This window comes from Thunnus maccoyii, chromosome 12, assembly GCF_910596095.1.
Source record: "Thunnus maccoyii chromosome 12, fThuMac1.1, whole genome shotgun sequence".
NCBI lineage: Eukaryota > Metazoa > Chordata > Actinopteri > Scombriformes > Scombridae > Thunnus > Thunnus maccoyii.
In genome coordinates this window covers 23461448-23481117 of record NC_056544.1, presented here as the reverse complement: position 1 = coordinate 23481117, position 19670 = coordinate 23461448, and the positions used below count along the sequence as shown (strand labels likewise).

The window sequence follows — 19670 nt, the reverse complement described above, 5'->3', positions numbered from 1 at the left end:
ACCACCAACTTCTCAATACAAACTTTATTTGCACACGTGGCTGTGTACATGTATAAAATACATCAACACACTTAACCGGAGTTTCCATCCCTTGTTTAAAGAGTTTTTTGTTTCTTAAAAATGAACCGAGTGGCGTCACTTAAGCAGTAAAACACACTTAGAACAGAAAAAAAAAACCCCAGTTAGGTAGATATAAGCTAAATAAGTATACAGACATTGGCAGGATTAAATGAATAATTAAGATTATTTTTTAAAGACTGGATAATATAAATCAGAAGTACAGAGCCCATGTTGGAGTGCATGGTAAACATCGTCACAGATCATTAACGTACTGTAGAGGATCTTTGGAAGCACATTACAGGAGGTGTTTAAATACTTATCTTGACCAGTATGAAGTATTATATCAATGCTGTTGGCTGAAAAAATGCGTTTGTGAAATCAAAAAGACTAAAAGTTTGTGGTCATCTAGTAACAAACAAGGCATTTTGTATCTTGAAAACTTGGCAATTAGCGGATGTTGAGTTTCCATCCAACAACAGCGTGTGCAGGTGAGAGTTCATCACATACTGCGGTTAATTTTGGCTAACTTGTTTATATCCTCTACAGATACAAAGTACAGTATATGGCGTTTCATCAACAACAGTAGATTACAAATACATGATGTAATAACAAAAGACAAGAAAAGTCTGAACCTCGTTATGAGTGTAGTAATGTTGGGAAAACCGTACAAGACCAAAAAAATACCAGAAAATCACTCAAGCACCAACGTCGTTAATGGTTGGCTTGGTTCGGTCAGTGAGACGGAGCTCACTGTCGTAAGAATGACTATAAATAGTGAAACGGGCTTGTTTTTTTGGAAGGGGGGTAGCGGGGAGTTACTGAAGCTCAGGCTCAGGTAGAGGAAGTGTAGCCCTTACAGCCTGACGCCCGTCTCCCGCCTCCTCACAGCTCGTCTCCGGTGTGACCTCGCTTGAAGGCGTCGCCTGTCAGCTTCTCCTGCGCCTCCTTCATACTGGACAGAACTGAGAAGAAAGCAGGAAACACAAGTTTGACATCCGCAGCCTGATTATAGACGACATTTAAAGAAATATCCGACTGAGAGACACATTACTCGATGTTAATCTCAAATGTTTCTTTTATTCATCATCATCATATTTTTCATAAGTAATGATGGTGGATTTGATTGAAAGTCCCCTTATTTAGTATTTATAAACAGTTAAATAATATAACACTATAATGTAGAAGTTTATTCATGTATTATTCAACAACTATAACTCCTGTGGGCGTCCATAAATAGAGGCTGATGTATAAACATAATGAATGACAAAACAAAGTTATAATAATATAAAATGTCTTAATAGGAGAAGTTATAATTGCTGACAAATGTATATTAATTAATACTTCATTTCCTTATATCTACATTATAGTGTAATGTTTAAATAGGACTTAAAGTGTAAACCAGATGACAATAATGAGGATTTTTACCTTGTTCTGCGCTGCTGTAGAAGTACTTGTAGTTGGGATTTCCGTTCTTGTTGGTGATCTCAGGGTGGACTTTACCGCTGGGATCTGTGAGCAGGGTTAAAAAAAAAAAAAAAAAAGTCAAACGTTTTGATCATTTCATTAAAACACAAACAATACAGGGCTGCAACTAACTGTTGGTTTCGTTACTAATCCGCTAATTGTTTTCATTTTCTCAAACTGTTTGTTCTATAAAATGTCAGAAAACAGTGAAAAATGCTCATAAAAACTAGTTTTGTCCAACCAACGTCCAAAATTCAAAGATCTTCCATTAATAATGAAAGAAGAAGCAGATTTACTGAGTTTTTGGCACTTTTGCTTTAAAAAGAAAAGAAAAGAAAAGACAATCGATTATTGAAACTGTTGCCAATTAATTTTCTGTTGATCATCTCACTACTAACTGTAACATATTTAAATATTCATTAGAGCATTTTTACATAATTGCACATTGAAGAATTTTATTTTTCCTGCGATTAATTTAATTTTTGCACACTGTTTACTGCTCAGATGTTTGTTTTTCTGTCAAGCATCTGTGAGACTTTAGGATTTAACAGTCTTATTATTTTATCTTTCTGTTATCAAATATGCTCTGCAGTTAATTCACTGATCCTCGATTTGTAATTAACACAGTGAAACAGTGAAAAAGTGAAACATTCTGGCTTTCACAAGGATAAGAACTAACCGAAACCACCTAAATCCAGCTCACTGAAACTGCCCACAGATTTATCAGCCGCTGCATGTGATTCAGACAGTTTCTCCACAGGAACTCCATAAACTGTTTACATAAAAGGTGACTAAACCTCCTGCATACCAAGGAAAAGAATCCGAGGAATGTATCCACCGTCGGGACTGAAGGCTTCATCCTTTGGCTCCTCCTCATCCTGTTCAGATAAGAGATAATTGATGATGTACAGACACAGCAACGAACCCCAACCAACGGATATGTTCACTTTGGTTTTTGGCACAATGATGAAACACATATGTGCAGGAGAGATTAAAGAAAGAGATGTAAAAGTGTGTTTAGGTTAAATTAAAAAAAAGAAAAAGAAAATAAATGAGAAAGTAACCAGTTTGCTGTTAATGTTTTCTTACCTCCAGGTTGACCATTACAAAGTTGTGTGCAAGTTCGGAGATTTCCTTGGACTCGGCAAATTTGGGCTTCAGTGCTGATGTGAAAAAAGCAACAATAAGATGAATCGTTATCTCACGTCGCCATGAAAATGCAGGACAAGTAACGTTATCCAATAATATCGCTGTAACGTCTCTGAATCTCTAGAATAAAACCTGCTTGTGCCACAGATATTCAGAGAAGTACAGTTTGTATGCAGTTTTCTTTTGTATCATAGTGGTATCAATACTAGTTATTATAGATTTCTCTTGATCAATCTCTTCTCTTAATTCTTAGTTTAAGTATGTGAATGTGTTTTGAAGTCATGTATGGACAAAGCTCAGAAAATCGGATACTTTCAGATCTGCTTCTGCCACTGTGACTTATATTTAATGCACAGATCATTTTCAGCCAATCAAAGCAAGGCTGCAACTAATAATTAGTTTCATTATCAATTAATTTGTCACTTATTTTCTCTATTAAATCAATTAGTTGTTTGGTCCATAAAATGTTGAAAACAGTCCACAACCCAAAGATATTCAGTTTACTGTCATAAAAGACTAAAGAAACCAGAAAATATTCACATTTGAGAAGCTGGAATCAGAGAATTTGGACTTTTATTATCTTTAAAAATGACTCAAAACTATTAATTGATTATCATAATAGTTGGAGATTCATTTAATAGTTGGAAACTAATTGACTTAGTGCTGTGACTCTAAATCGCAGTTCACTTGGAGTGCACTTTTTTTTTACTCTACGGTGCCTCCAAATCGACAGATGAGAAAAGCGTTAAACTCCTCCTGCAACAGACCTGAATTATTATTTCTCACTTGTCTTGTTTGCTCTCATTGCAGATGGTAATTTGCTGAGCTTGCAGGATGGACTTAATGAAGTTAATTTATGTACATATTCTCTGGTTTGCTCTAAACAAGGACTCAGATATGGCTCATTTTTGGACGTAAATAGCCAGAAAAGACAAGAAGACGTCTCATCCATGATTCATAATGCAGTCCAGACGACCCATTTACCTACTTTCATTAAGTTAAAATCATTACTTTCTATTGTTTGAGGCTGTAAGTGAAATGTAAATAACTGCTCACAGGAAATATTGTTTTAGAGTCACAATAACTGAACGCGAGAATGATTTTGTTGACTAAAGCCATGTTCAGACCTCTATCTTGCTTCATGAATCTGATGGATATCAATGTAAAATGGTAATTTCACATGTTGAACTATGCATTTCTATGTAAAAGTCCTTTTCAGACAGAGAATACGTAACATTGCTGGCTTCATCTGTCTTTTAAAATGCTGGCTTTTTGTCATTTAGACAGATGTTCATTATATAAAAGTTCCATAAAGGCTTTATTCAAACATGACGGGACAGTTTGACCATAAAATCCTCAACGCTGATCTGAGTTTTTTAACTGGAGAGAGAGAGAACAGCGTCGTACCTTTGCAGGCTCCGCACCAGCTCTTGTGGACGATGACCATGATCGGCAGCCCACTGTCAATGCAAACACATCAACAGGTCTGTCAAGGCTAATTCCAAGCACCAAAACTGGAAAACTAGTAACTCTGACCTCAATATCTTTGACCTAGAACTGAGGAAACACACCCAATGCTCCTTGAGAAAACATTCAATACAAACATCTGATATCAACTTGTCAATCTGCTCCACTCATTAGTGGAAATGTGGACAAAGGGGATTTTTTTAAAGCTGTTTTAGGCTTCAGGGCGGTGGATGTATATAATGTGGTTCTGCAGGGTTACAGGAGGTGTTTGTGATATTTCAGCTCTAGGTGTGAACTCACCTGGCCTCAGCTTCATTTTTGCCGTCATCCAGTGTCCTCCAGTGGATGTTATCTCCGAACCCTGCGGGGATGGACGCATTAATGGGCAAAGCAGCATTGTGTGACTGGTATTATATTTCTACAACAGGGTGGATCTGCCCTAAATAGATTGTCAATACAAGGAACAGTCAAGCAAATACAACTGAACAGTGGTAATTCAATATCAAGCTTGAGGTTTACATGACTGTTAGCTGTAACTACAGCCAGCTCGTAGGATTATTGGGCAGCGGTAGTGGTTTGTTTCATCTCAGTAAAACTGACATCAGTTTATAACAGCGCTGCAAATAATGATTATTTTCATTATCGATTAATCTGATTTATCCTTTTGTCAATAAAATGTCAGATAATGTTAAAAAAATACTTCAAAGATGGCGTCTTCAAATGTCTTGCTTTGTCCAACCAACAGCACAAAACCCAAAAATAAACAGTTTACAACTATGTATGATGGAGAAAAGCATTAAATTCATCATATTTTAGGAATTTAAACTTGCATATTTTTGGCATCTTTGCTTAAAAATGATTAAAACAATGATTCAATTACATAAATTGTTGCAGATTAATTTTCTGTTGACCAATTATTCAAATAATTGTTGCAGCTCGAGTTCTTAATTTATAAAAACTGAAAGAATATGACTAATTCCTTCATTTTTGACAAATTATTTTCTCATTTTTAGAGGTTTGTTTTACTCTTCAGTCACCCATCCTCTTGTTATTAACTGTGTATGAATCTCTTAACAAGATAACATTATTATGGACAACACATCATCCATTTAATGTATGGTAAATTACACAACTTAACTATAATACTATAAAAAACATGTACAGATCTTCAATTTTTACCCAGTGTTGTTCAACAATACACTTAAAAATGAATGCCAGTTATTTTACCTAAGATTTATGCTGCTTTAATGTTTTCTGTTGTGTTGCACCGATAAGACAGTTTGATTTCATTTTTATGTCTGTGAGAAATATTTCATACTTTATTCTACACATCCAGCTTGTAGCCGACATCTAAGCACTACTTGTTTTTATCTCATCTCCTACTTGGAGAGTGATGAATACAGTTCATACTATTGTCATCCATTCATACTCTAACATAGTCATATATAGGGCTGCAACTAACAATTATTTTCATTATCATTAATGATTTATTGATACTCGTTTGTCTATAAAATGTCAGAAAATGTCAAAAGCTGTTAAAGACGTCTTGAAATATCCTGTTTAGTCTGATCAACAGTCTGAAATCTTCAGCTTGTAATTTAAAACATGTAGTACCATGTGCCCTGCACCGCTTTAATCTGCATATTTTACTTAACTAATGCTATGTATAATGTGTGTATATTTACTTATTTATTATGAATGCTTTGACCCAGAACAAAACAGATCTAGATTGATAAAGTTATATCTTAATGGAATCACCCTGGAGAAACCTTAAAGGACAGGTTCACAATTTCTCAAGTGTGTCTTAAAACAACAGTCAGGTGTCCACATGAACAGTGAAAGAGGTTTTCCTCGCTGTAATTATTCCTCCTGTTCATACTGACTATTAAAAGATCCTCTTTAAATGTGCTTTGATGTAAGTGATGGGAGGACCAAAATCCACAGTGTGTCCACACAGTCACTTTGTGCAAATATGCATTTAAAAGTTGATGTGAAGCTTATATGAGGCTTCAGCAGTCTGAGTTAGTCATATCAAGTGGATATCTGACACATTTACAGTCTTTTTAGTATCAAAGTCCCTCTGTGTTTCCCTGTTGAGCTGCGGTGGAAGTATAGTAACAAAAAGGGGGACCTTGTCACTAAAGAGACTGTAACGTTGAAAGATATCTACTTGATTTGACTAATTTGGACGGCTGAAGCTTCATATTATCTTCAGATAAACTTTTAAATACATTTTGTGGATTCTGGCCCCATCTCTTTACATTGTAAATGCATTATGAAGGGATCTTCTAATAGTCAGTATGAATAGCAGGAATGATTAAAGCAAGAAAAATTTGTTTCAGTGTTAATTTGGGCTTTTGACTGTTGTTTTAGGACAGACTTGAATAATTGTGAACCCGTTCTTTAAACATTGAACTCAAATGAAACGTGGAGAGTCGGTTAACCTGAAATACTGGAAATTAAGGATTCACGTCTGTCTATAAAAAAACACACCTCGTCACCTGAACTACCTGAGCAGGACACACACCTCAGGGATCCAGGATGCTGACACAAAGACAGTCAGCTCTCCTCTTGCAGAGGCAACATGATCAATGAACAACCAAGCTTTGCAGCCACACATTCTGCTCGCTTTCAGTTCATAACTCTTTAAATACGGACTCACCTCTGCTGCTGGCGGCTTCGACGACCTTTTGAAAGCACGTCAAAGACAGCAAAACCTGTAAAGATGAAAATACTGCGATATTGAACAGAGACGTTTGCATTTTGACTGGCCTTTTTTCCTCACAGACAGCTGCAGATAGCGTTAATGGCAGTGAGTGACTGTCTGTTAAACAGCGGTGCGTTTTTTTTTTTCCTACCCGCATTCTGTGAAGACCCGCCCCCTACTCTGCCTCTGATTGGCTCTGACGCAGATATTCCTACGCCTCATGCCTAAATCGAACCAATCCAATCAACGAAGGTAGCGATACTAGCCAATCAGAGGCAGAGTAGGGCGGGTCTTCACGTAATACGGGTGGATGGATGGGGGGGTGGGGGGGCAACAGCGACCCGGATGTTCAACCCTTCACGGGTCACTTTTTTTTGTAAAATCTTTATTGAGAAAATATTCAAAATACAAACAGTGCCGACTATTTGATCAATTTAATAGTATACAAAGAAACAAGAATATGAATTTAAATCGATAAAAAATAGATAATAAATAAATGATAAATAGATAAATTATTATTATTATTACTGTTGTTGATATTATTATTACTATTATTATGTTAAAAGAAACTTGGGAAAATTGGGATAAATAAACTTCATTAATATAAATTATTATAAAAAACAACATTTCTTAATCTTTAAAAAGTTCACTGTACAGTTTGACAGTTTTGTCACTTTTTTTAGTGTTTAAAGCTTTAAGAATCTTAACATATTCTTTAGATTCACATGAAAATCCAGTGAAATTGGGGGTAACCGTTATTTGGCATTTATGTATGTGAAATTTAACATATAGAATCAATAAGTTCACAGTGACTTCAGTGTTACATTTATCATGTAATAGATTTGTAGATTTGATTTATCGATTGGGACAGTGTGCAGTTTTAAACATTAAAGATGCACTGCACCGGAGTTAGCTCGAAGCTTATTTGCATCCGTAGTCCCCCACAATCAAACATACAACAGCACAACAACAAACAGTACGAAGCAAAAAAAAAAAAAAAAACACATAGATCACACCATACAAAATACAAAACACACAACAGCACATCACATACACCCACAATGTCAATTAGAAATTAATAATGTAAACATGTCAAATTAAAAGCAAGACTACCTGCGCTAATGAGAAGACCATAGATGGAGTTTAGACTCAGTGGTCACACAGCTGATTGGTCTTTAGTAGATTTTTTAATTTGGCCTTGAATGTATTGATGGAAATACAGCTTTTCATATAATCACGTGGGGCATTCCACTTAGTTGTGGCTTTCACAGAGAAAGCTGACTGTCCAAATGCAGTGCTACGAAATGGTATGGTACTATCTTGTATAGAGGATATTCTGGGGGATCTAAAAGAACTTACTGAGCGAGTGTACACAAAGTCACGTAGTGGAGGAGGAGCCAAACCATTTCAAATTTTATAAACTAGGCACAAATTTTAGAAGAACCTAAAATTGTCAAAGCTCAGTAAATTGTATTTCTCCAATACCCTACAGTGATGGAAATGCATTGGCTTTTTGTCCAGAGTTTTTAGAGTTTGTTCGTATAAGGACTCAAGAGGTTTTATGGCTGTTTCTGCAGCCTGCCCCCAACATGTGATGCAATAAGACATATGGGAAAGAATCATAGCATGCATAAATAGCTTGGCTGCGTCCAAAGAGAGATAGTTTCTCATATGTCTAAAATTTGCTAAGTTGTACTTTATGGTTTTAACCGTTTTTTTAAACATGTTTCTTAAAGTTCAAATTTGGATCCAGTGTCACACCAAGATATTTAAAATCAGTAACTATGTGAATTTTTTCACATTTGATGAAAATATTAGCGATTGGAGGTTGTACCATAGTTTTAGAGAAAAACATACCTTTTGTCTTGTTTACATTTAGACTCAGACATGATAGATGAAGCCAGTGTGTGATCCAATGCAATTGTTAGCTTAGCGCTTAATATTGGAAATAAGGTAAAGTTTGGTTCGCTATTGGTCCATTTCATTTTATGTATACGGAATTTGCCAATAATTATAAATAGTTGGATTTAAAAGCTAATATTCTTGGCCACTGAGGTATTTCAGAAATTAATCAAAATATCACTACCATAAACATGGAACATTTGAACAGTTTTTCTAGATAGAAAGCTTTGCATATCAATTAAACATATTTTAGAATACAAAAGAAAAATAAATTACATCGGAAAAAATACGTAAAAATGTGTTTCTTTGTTTAGACCTCAGCAGTAATTAATTTCACATTTTGGGGGGCGGTTCACATGACGTCACATCCACAAAACCGCGTGTTCCTGTCTGCGACTTGAAATAGTCAAGTTAGACAACACAATGTGAGCGCGAGACCGGAAGCGCACACGAAAACAAAAGTTTAACGCCTCAAAATGTACAAAAAAGGACATCAATTTAGGATTCCACGCATAAAATCACATTTTAATACGTCACAGCTCATATTTTACCTTCCTCATATGTAGTATTATCTTTACATAAATAAAAAAAATCTACTATAGTGTCATTTATATGGATTATATTTTGAAAACGGAGTCGGAAGTGCATTATATTGCTGCTGACTTGACATTTGGTATTAGCCGTGTTGCTTCAGCCTCATTAGTAGCGAGAAGAGCAGTTAAACGGATTGTCAATTTATTTATCAAAGGTAAAAAAAATATGTATATATTTCAATCTCTGGTTAACATTAAAGCCGATCTGTTTTATCGTTTTAATTGACGTTAGCTGTTTGCTAAGCCAGGAACAAAACAAAACGCGCTAGCCACTAACGCTATGCTAACATTAGCTAAATTAGCTTTCAGACGCTAGATAGCAGCCTAACTACTAGATAGCTGCTGTAATGTTAGACGTACATGTAATTAATACATTTTGGTTTCAGTCACTTCTGTTGTCTTTGGTCAGTATTGTCAGTATGGCTTCAGTGTTGGCAAGCTGCTAGCTTAGTGCTAATGTGCGGAGATGAGGGACATTACAGGTCTGATTGCCTAACTCATGCTGTGTGTGTGTGTGCTCTCTTAAAAAAAACTTGTTCCGTTAGATTGTTTTTTTTTTCCATTTTATATGAACTATATGGTGACAAATTAATGTTAAAGTTGTTGTTTTTTCTCACAGAACACTATGAATCAAGAGAAGCTCGCCAAACTTCAGGCACAGGTCCGGATAGGTGGAAAGGTGGGTGTACTACTATCATTTTTTTTTTTTTTTATATGCATGACATAACAGTTATAGCTTCAATCAAATGTACTGTGTAGCAGCCTCGATCAGGGCTTTCAGAGAGGCTGCTCACGGTTGTCCTCGTCCTGTCGTTGGCCCAGTAGTTTGCTTATTTTAAGGAGTGTGATGGCATTCAGCATCTGCCAGGTCTTTCCTCCTGACCTCAGCATATCCTTTATGGTGGGAGAGCGCTGGGCCCTCCATCTGTGGCCTCTATGGCTTTGTTCACATTTGTTGTGAGGTCTTTACCTCGGCTGCACACTTGATGGCGTCATTTGTCGAGAGAAGAGGCTCCTGTGCCTCTTTACAGATTGCACTGGTGTGTTTCTCAAATCAATTTATCTAGAGGGCACATTTAAAAACAATAAAAGTTGACCTAAAGTGCTTTACTGCGACTGAGAAATACAATCAAATGAAAACACGGATATGTGAAGATATGTTGTGAAGATCAAGGGGGAAATTTATAATAACTGTAAAATAAAATACTTAATAAAAATGGGATTTAAATCCTAAAAACAGGACAGTATTGCACAGAGAACCAACTATTTATAGAAAGAGACAATAAATGAATAAATAAAATAAAATCCATTGATGTCTTCATGATGACTATTAACAGGCTGAAGAAAAGAGATGGGTCTTAAGACAGCTTTTAAAAACATCAGTTGAGGGGAGAATCTAATAATGAGAGGCTGTTTTACACTTTAGGGCCAGAAGTAGGCTATAGTTACTTGTTGGCGAGATGGAGGGCAACAGATTTAGGACCATGTAATTAGAGCTGCAATGATTAGTTGATTAGTTGCCAACTATTAAATTAATCACCAATCGTTTTGATAATTGATTAATTGTTTGGAGTCATTTTTTAAGAAAAAAAAAAGACCAAATTCTGATTCTAACCTCTCAAATGTGAATATTTCCTGGTTTCTTTAGTCTTCTGTCACAGTAAACTGAATATATTTGGGTCGTGGACTGAAAACAAGACATTCAAGGACGTCACCTTGGGCTTAGGTGATCGACATGTTTCACCATCTTCATAGACCAAACAACTAATTGAGTCATCGAGCAAATAATTGACAGATTAATCATTGATGAAGATAATCATTAGTTGCAGCCCTACATGTAATCATGTCTCCTGCTCAAGTCTGGATGGGGACCTCTCATCTCTCTCCCCTCATTTCTTGTCACTTCTAAACTGTCATCTGTCTGATAAAACAAAAAAAAACAACAACCAAAAAAATACTTTAAAAAGAAGTAAAAACCATGGTTTAAAAATCTGTTTGAGTAAAAGCAAAATTATTTTGATCAATTGAAAGTGAAAGTTCAGGGCTGCAACTAGCACTCTTTATCTGTTAAACCATTGGTTATTTTCTAGATTAATCAACTAGTTGTTTGGTATATAAAATGTCAGAAAATGGTGAAAAATGTTGATCATGATGACGACCTCAAATGTCTTGTTTTGTCCAGAACAGTTCACAACCCGAAGATATTCAGTTTCCTGTCATAGAAGACTAAAAAAAACAGAAAATATTCATATTTGAGAAGCTGGAATCAGAGAATTTTGACATTCTTTTTTCTGATAACAAAATAGTTTCCGATGAATTTATTAGCCAACAACTAAACGATGAATCAAGTTATTGTTGAAGCTCATGAGGATTTCAATGAGCAACAGATGACTCATCGTCTTTGTACAGTCTTTTTAAATTTCTGTGTCATCGCTGCTCGATCACAGTAGTGCTTCCTCCAATGTTTTTCATTGTAGTTTTCCATAGTTGTTTTTAATAGTAGTTTTCCATAGTAGTTTTCCAGTTTCTTTTAAATTATGGAGAGTATTAGAAACAGGACAAATGTACAATAAACCATTTAATATTAATCCTAGTGTTGTGCACCACTTTAACAAAATCACACGAGTGTCTGACAGAAAATCTGCTCATTTACAAACAGGTCTTGGTCATTTGTTGTGTTAACTAGGTTTAGTTTTATGCTTGTAACTGCTTCACCGGAGCTGTCATCTAGAAATTAGTAAATTATGTCTAAGCTATGATGTAAAGAATGTCCCTCATAGATTAAAAAAAAAAGTCTCTGACCCAGTGGTATTAAACTGTGTTTGAAATTTCATCCCATTCAGTCATTTAATCCCTTCTTTGGCATGCACACCTGTTCTTTCCTCAGGGAACGGCCCGCAGGAAGAAAAAGGTTGTTCACAAAACAGCAACAGCTGATGACAAGAAGCTCCAAGGCTCATTGAAGAAACTGGCAGTGAACAACATTGCAGGGATCGAAGAGGTGAGGCATCTCCGACAAGATTCAAAAGAAATTAACGTCACTATTGTGCTGTAGCTGCACTGTTTTTGACTTTTAAAAAAAAATCTTTTATCATCGTCACATTATAAGGAAAAGATAAGACAGGGAGAGTCTAACCAAAGCGTTCTCTAATCATGTCATCATCTAGTTTATTTTTAGTGCTTTTATGCAGGTTGCTCCAAACAAACTGTTTCAGATAAATCAAAGCACACAAACATAAAACATGTGGATATGGCACTAGTTTGTCACACAAAATTTTGTTTCATTCATTCATGTTGAGGCTCAGTTGGCTTGTTGTATCTTATTTGAATTATTTAAAGTGCTAATGTATTTACTGGAGATTAGACTAATACTTTGGGACACACTTTTCTCTCTACAGTTTTTTTTGACAGTTGTTTCTTATGAAATCTTTGGGTTAAATTTGTGATTTTTGGTTATATTATTACATGAGTAAAATCAACTTGACTGTGCTCAGAAGCCTCTTGAATGTTGTGCTGTTAAAATTGATGAACAGTCATGTTTTCCATGTGAATTTACTCCCTCTTCATGTGATTATTTGTAATTATAGTGGATTCTACTTTTTCACCAGTCTAATCTCAGTCTGAATGAGTGAATCACCTTTAAAACAGATACCAAATATAATTTAGGCGTTAAAACATGAAACACTACAGACATCATCTCTTGACAGTCCATAATCTTGTGACTAGCGGTTGAGGCTCTAAATCCGACTGCTCTCTCTCTCTCTCTCTCTCTCTCAGGTGAATATGATAAAAGACGACGGGACGGTGATCCACTTCAACAACCCCAAAGTTCAGGCGTCTCTGTCTGCCAACACCTTCGCCATCACGGGCCACGCTGAGACCAAGCAGCTGACAGAGATGCTGCCAGGCATCCTGAGCCAGCTGGGAGCCGACAGCCTCAGCAGCCTGCGCAAGCTGGCTGAGCAGTTCCCACGGCAATGTGTGTACACACACACACACACACACACACACAAACGCTCTCAGTCACAAGGTCAGGGCTCTTAGTAGCTGTGTATGTAATTTCAGGAATATTCATTGAGGTTTGAGAGATCTGCTCTGCAAAAACAACGTCAGCAGATTTTATGAATATATTAATGAGAGAACAGAAGCAGCAGGGTAGTGAGAAAAGAGGCCACCTTCTAGGACTTCATGTTGAGAACCATTATCCTGTTGATGAGTAAGGGTCAGTTTACGCTGGACCAGAACTGGTTTATAAGACAAAATCAAAAGTACTTCTGACGTGCCACACTCGAAGACAGAGCAAAAAGCTGGCCGTCATAGCGAGGAGGAGATGTGATATTGTTCAAATATGAGGATAACAGCTCACACTTGCAGACAAATCTCTGCTGGAAAGCATTCATAGTGTTCCACTTGGTTTTTTAACATGAAAAGTGACAGAAATGGTTGTGTAAGACTAAAAAGGGATCCAACCAATCAGGGCGAAGTGAAGTTGGTTTCAGAAAGTTACAGAAATGGGAGGAGGTTTCTGAAGCTTTTCAACTCTCTGACAAGCAGTTCTGAGTTTATTTACCCCTTTTACTGACACTACAAGTAGCCGGTCATGGTTGAACTTGTTTAAAACAGACACACAGCTGAACGTGCCGCCTCCTACATTTCTATGTGCTTAAGCAGATTTGTGTGACAGATTTGTTTGGCAGTGTTTTTGTTTGTTTACAATCACAGGAGCACGTGTGGAGATTAAATCAGTAAATGTTACTCAGAGAAACTGGTTTTTAGCAGCGAGAAAAACTGAAGAGAACAGCAAGGACTGAGGTGGAAGAATGAATACAGCAGCTGAAATAATATAAGAGACTATACACATATATATATATATATATATATATATATAAGAGACTGGTTTATTGTTCAGAAGGGCGTAGGTGAAGGGTGTCTTCTAGTCCAACAAGTCCAGCACAGTGTAGAAGCGTTGAGTTGATTCAGTTTGATGCGGTCGGCCTCGATGTGCGTTTAGATGAAAATAAACCCAGTGAAGCAAACAACGGAAATAGGAGCAGCTTTTCCACATGGCAACACAACTAATCGTGTAATGTTTAAAGACGGTGCCACAGCGGAGGTAAACTTGAACTTTATGCAGAGTCCAGAACAAGAGCAGCATCTCACCGCAACGGCCTTTTAGTAGCTGTTCTGGAGCTTTCAGTTGTATTTTCAAAAAACAGAAGAAGAAAGAGGATTTATATCTTTAAACAATGTGTGAAAGAAATCAGATTTTTTTGGGTGAGGGGGTGTCAGGAAAACACACTCACAATATACAGGTTAAACAATTCAGAAACATTGAATTTTACAACAGGAGTTTAGTGGAAACACTGGAACACACACTAAAACAAATCTGTTTGATCTATGAAGGAATTTATTTTTGCCAATTTGAAGCTCAACTTCTGATTAATGTTTGATTTTGTATTTTTTTTTCTCTATATTGCAGCAATGGACATGAAAGCAGTCAAGGAGGAAATTGCAGAAGAAGAGGATGACGATGTCCCAGGTAAAGATGGAAATAATTAATGCTTTGATTTGAAGTGTTGCTCATTAAAGGTTTGTTTCTCCTTCTGTTAAACATCACCTGTGTAAATTTTATCAGGTTTGTTTGAAAAAATTATAAACTACATCAAGTTTTAAGATTAAATTACACAATCTCCAGGTGGGAGTGTTAACACTTTCTCAGCCAAGAAATAAAGGATGTTTGGGTTTAGATCATTTTATCTGTATCAATCTTTTTAAACAGTTTATAGAAATTAAGAATAATCAGTCACTATCTTTCATAAATTTTTAGTGTCCCTTTTATCAATGTCTGTGCGTCTTTATGAGGACAAAACTCTGATGGACTTTGCTGTTTTCTGTCTTACAGATCTTGTGGAGAACTTTGATGAAGCCTCAAAGAACGAAGCAAACTGATGAATCCTTTTTTTTTTTTTTTGTTTTCCTTCTTCCATCAACCTTTTTTTTTTTTTTTTTTTTTTTTTTAAAACCTCTTGCAGACTCACAAAGGGCATTTCCTCTTGTGGGGAAATGGTTGTTAAAGGTGCAATGCATCATCTTTGGAGGCGTGAACCACTCTCGGTTTAGCCAGCCACAGCAACACAATAACAACAACAACAACAAAATGCAGATACAGTAGGGTTTTGATTTCTGTAGGCTGTGATATTGTGGACACGAAGAGACCAAGATCTGTACGACTCTCAGCACCCAAAGGACTCAGACCGCTTTAAAAAATAAGCTTTCTACATGGTTAAACGTGGCTAGTATTTAAGAGATTGTTTATTAAAGTACAATAAAAGTGAATGATGAATTCACTTTACATATAGTGGTGATTATGAATTTAATAAAACATTTTTGGGCTATTGATGTTTCTCTTTATTACTTGACTTTTTAGATTTTTTTTTTTTTTCAGTGTCGGCCGCTGGAAGAATACTTAAGATGAATCCAAATAAACAAAAAAGCAGCATTATTGTATTTTCCTACATGTCTGCTTTTAATGGGCAGTCTTGAATTAGTGGGTTAGGCCTTTATATGTAAAGTATTTGTAATTGATTGCTCAGTTTATAAATAGAATAAACACTGAAGCCTATAAAAAGCCCCTCATTGCGCCTCTTCCTTTACACTTCCTTGAATTCACAGATATCTGAGCTGTTACGTAACACAGAAAGCTGGAGGGAAAATTAGTAGCACATACAAGCACGATCACGTTTTCTAACTACACTTAAGTTCAAACTAAACAACTTACCACTGATGTTTTCTACCAGTTAAATACATTTACTCACCTACTCTGTGAATCAACGACAGTGGAAAAAGTATTCAGATCCTTAAATAAAAATGGTAATAAAACAAAATATTCATTTACATGGAAAAGCATTCACACCTTTAATTGGGGGAAGGTATTAGCTGCAAAATGAACTTAAAGAATGAAAAATGCAAGTTCTTACCATGCAGCAAATCTCCCCATCAGTATTGTGTAATATATTTTATTATTATTACTAATGCATTAACAGTAAGGACCATTTTAATGTGTTTGGTCGAAAGAGAGCTACTTTTAACCTTTACATTGGATTATTTTACTATTATTTTGGCTGTTACATGCTGTTGGGTAGTTCGATCTATAATCACAAGTAACTACAGCTGTCAAATGAATGTAGTGGAGTAAAAAGTGCAATATTTCCCTCCGTCATGTAGTCGAATATAAGTGAGAAGTAGCAGTAAAATGGAAATATAAAATACATTGTAGTGCAGTACTTGAGTAAACACTTTCCACAACTGTTAATGAAGTCCAGTTTTGGTTATTGATTGTCATTTATCAAGTAAAAAAATCCAGATTTTGCTGTTATAACGTCACAAAATCTGTCATTTTAGCTTCTGTCTGTTGGTCAGACTAAGTGATTTTATTAAGTTGCATCACTTTTGGTTCTGGTAGCATTAATAGATAAACCAATAATGAAAATAACTGTGAGGTAATGGCCTTGATTTGCATCACTAAACTACAGTTAGGATTGTGTCCATCAATAAGGAGGGGTAACAGAGTTTGGGTGGGATTTACAGATCACTACATCCCCGCCAACACTGTCACATCCTGTCTCATTGATCATCTGTGACGCTGCGCGCTGCTCTGCTGCATCGTGCTGATCAATGGGCCGCTGCTGTCATCCCCTCCCTGTGACAGCGGGAGAGGCTCTCACAAGGTTACGGGAGGATGAAATGTGCCATTTTGGCTCTTTAGGGTGTCGCACCGGGAGCGGGACAGAGCTGCGGACCCACCCCGGGGCTCATCACACCATCTTCTGCCCGGTTTGAGCCAAAATGTCCCTGCTGCTGCTGCTGCTGCTGCTGCTGCTGCGGCTGCGGCTGCGGCTGCTGGACCACAGTAGAGGCTGGATGAACCTGCGACAAGTCAGACAGAGACAGCAGGGTCCAAACAGGAAACTACAGGCTGTAAATAAGAGCCCCAAAACTACACTTAGTATTACATGCAAAAATAAGGGTGTAAAGGTTTTTATTTTGTTTGTTTGTTTTGCTTTTTTGTTACTATTTCCTAATATTTTCCAGACTAAACAATTCAATTAATTGACCTGAGAGAAAATAATCGGCAGATTAATTAAAAATCCCCTCCAGACCTGTTTTAAGACAAAAACAAACAAAACACTCTGCTTTGACTAATAATTGGTGTCTGATGTGGTTTTTCCAATAAAAAAAAGTTCAATTATTTTGTTAAAATCCTTAAAATGACATCTACTCCTTCTCCCTCATTTAAAATCCAGAATCTATGGATGTACAAATATGCGTCATTTCAAAAGTTTAATTGCTGGACACAAGATGTCTCCTACTTCAATGTAAAGTCTATTCTCAGTGTTTGTGCACTGGAGACTTCAAGTTTCCACATCACACTTGTGTAAGTCGAATATTGGACCAGAATTGGCTCCAAACTAGTTGTGATGTCACAAATCACGCTTGTAGGTACACGCCTTGAACTCAGATTTAAGGTGAGCACAGAGAAACTTTCCACTTTCAGCAGATGAATATGAAAACAGCCTTCTAGCATCAAACTCTGCACGTACATCATTCTGCACAGTGAAGCTTAAACATCCAGCTGTAGGAACAAGAAGAAAAACATATTTTTGAGTAGAGGGGGACTTAAACAATGAAAATAATTGTAAGTTGTAAGTATACGTCTACTTCACGTCAGACAGACATATTTTTACTCCACTACATTTATCTGACAGCTTTAGTTAATAGTTGATTTACAGATTCAGACATTACATACACACATGCGATCAGTTAAACTGCCCATCGGTATATAAAGTAGCTCATAGTAGCTTCATCCCCACCAGCTACCGCATTAAAATGCTGCTCACACAGTAATGCATCAGCAGTAAAAATCCAATAATGCAATAGGATATATAACACTGAGAGGGGTCATTCTGCTGCATAATAAGTACTTTAACTTTTGATACCTCAAGTACATTTGACTGATAATACACGTTTACTTACAGCAAGTGTTATTGTTGTATTACTACTTATGATGCTGAGTGCAGGACTTTTTGCATGTAGCAAAAAGTAGTTTTGAAGTATTTTTAAAGTTGTTAATTGCCTCTTCCCACTAGTGCAAAGTAACAAGAACATTTTTCTTTTAATTCTATTTGGCACTCTTTTTAGTGCCAAAGTCCCTCTTTTTGTTACTCAACAGGGAAACACTGGAAACACGAAACACGAAAGAGGGAATTTGATGCTAAAAAGACTGAAAATGTGTCAGATATCCACTTGATATGACTAACTCAGACTGCTGAAGCCTCATATAAGCTTCACATCAACTTTTAAATGCATTTTTCACATAAATGACTGTGTGGACACACTGTGGATTTTGGTCCTCCATCACTTACATTGAAAGCACATATGAAGGGGATCTTTAAATAGTCAGTATGAACAGGAGGAATGATTACAGCGAGGAAAACCTCTTTCACTGTTCATATGGACACTTGACTTTTGTTGTCCATGTGAACAGTGAAGGCTGCAGCTATCCTTAGCACTTTAAGACAGACTTGAAAAGCTGTGAACCTATCCTTTAAGATACTGCCTACATGTTAATGCATCAGTAACAATAATACAATAGTATGAAATATTATATATTACAACAATGACAGGGACCACTCTGCTGCAGAATGAGTTCTTATACATTTAATACTTTAAAGGTGCAATTTACAATATTCAGCCCCACTAGATGTCACACTATAGCACCAGAATCTCAGACCAAAACAAAAGTTCATGTTGTTTATTCAATAAAGTTGGAAAAAAATAGAAAGAGGCCCCTGAACTGACAGCAAACTAGGCAGTACTGATCAAATATAGATCAAGATTCTGTCACTGCATCGCCTATTTCTCACCTCAAATGTCTTCGGAAAAATATTTTAGTGTACTGTTTAGCTGTAATATGAGAAATGTTGTGACATGGCCGCCATGTTGAAAACGGACACTGGGAGGACAGGGAGGGACTCACATGCACTAACATGCACGCTTGTCTGGACAAAGAACAGAGAAGCTCGGATTACAACACACACAGAGGGAGTGTGACTTCATTCTCTGCTCAGGACGCCATTACTCCACTATGTCTTTACATAGCAAATAGTTGTTTACTGACATCTAGTGGGGCTGAATGTTGTATATTGCACCTTTAAAGGTACAATGTGTAGAATTTAGTGGCATCTAGTGTAATGGACTTGGCAGAAATGGAATATAATATTCATAAGTATGTTTTAATTAGTGTATAATCACCTGAAAATAAGAATTGT

General features: G+C 36.4%; 2 protein-coding genes across 2 annotated transcripts; one reads left to right on the top strand and one right to left on the bottom strand.

Annotated features, from left to right (window-relative positions):
* Window positions 1–9: 9 nt before the first annotated feature.
* txndc12 (thioredoxin domain containing 12 (endoplasmic reticulum)) lies at window positions 10–6976 on the bottom strand. Its single transcript, XM_042429281.1, has 7 exons — window positions 6803–6976; window positions 4441–4501; window positions 4081–4133; window positions 2614–2687; window positions 2333–2402; window positions 1486–1569; window positions 10–1022 (listed from the first exon to the last, which is right to left on the bottom strand). Exons 1-7 carry the CDS (start codon window positions 6900–6902, stop codon window positions 943–945), a joined length of 522 nt encoding a protein of 173 aa, XP_042285215.1. The 5' UTR covers window positions 6903–6976; the 3' UTR covers window positions 10–942.
* A 2416-nt stretch (window positions 6977–9392) lies between these two features.
* LOC121907941 (transcription factor BTF3 homolog 4-like) lies at window positions 9393–15741 on the top strand. Its single transcript, XM_042427511.1, has 6 exons — window positions 9393–9497; window positions 9962–10021; window positions 12230–12343; window positions 13120–13321; window positions 14822–14881; window positions 15245–15741. The coding sequence occupies exons 2-6, from the start codon at window positions 9968–9970 to the stop codon at window positions 15289–15291; spliced, it is 477 nt and encodes a 158-aa protein (XP_042283445.1). The 5' UTR covers window positions 9393–9497; window positions 9962–9967; the 3' UTR covers window positions 15292–15741.
* Window positions 15742–19670: the final 3929 nt, after the last annotated feature.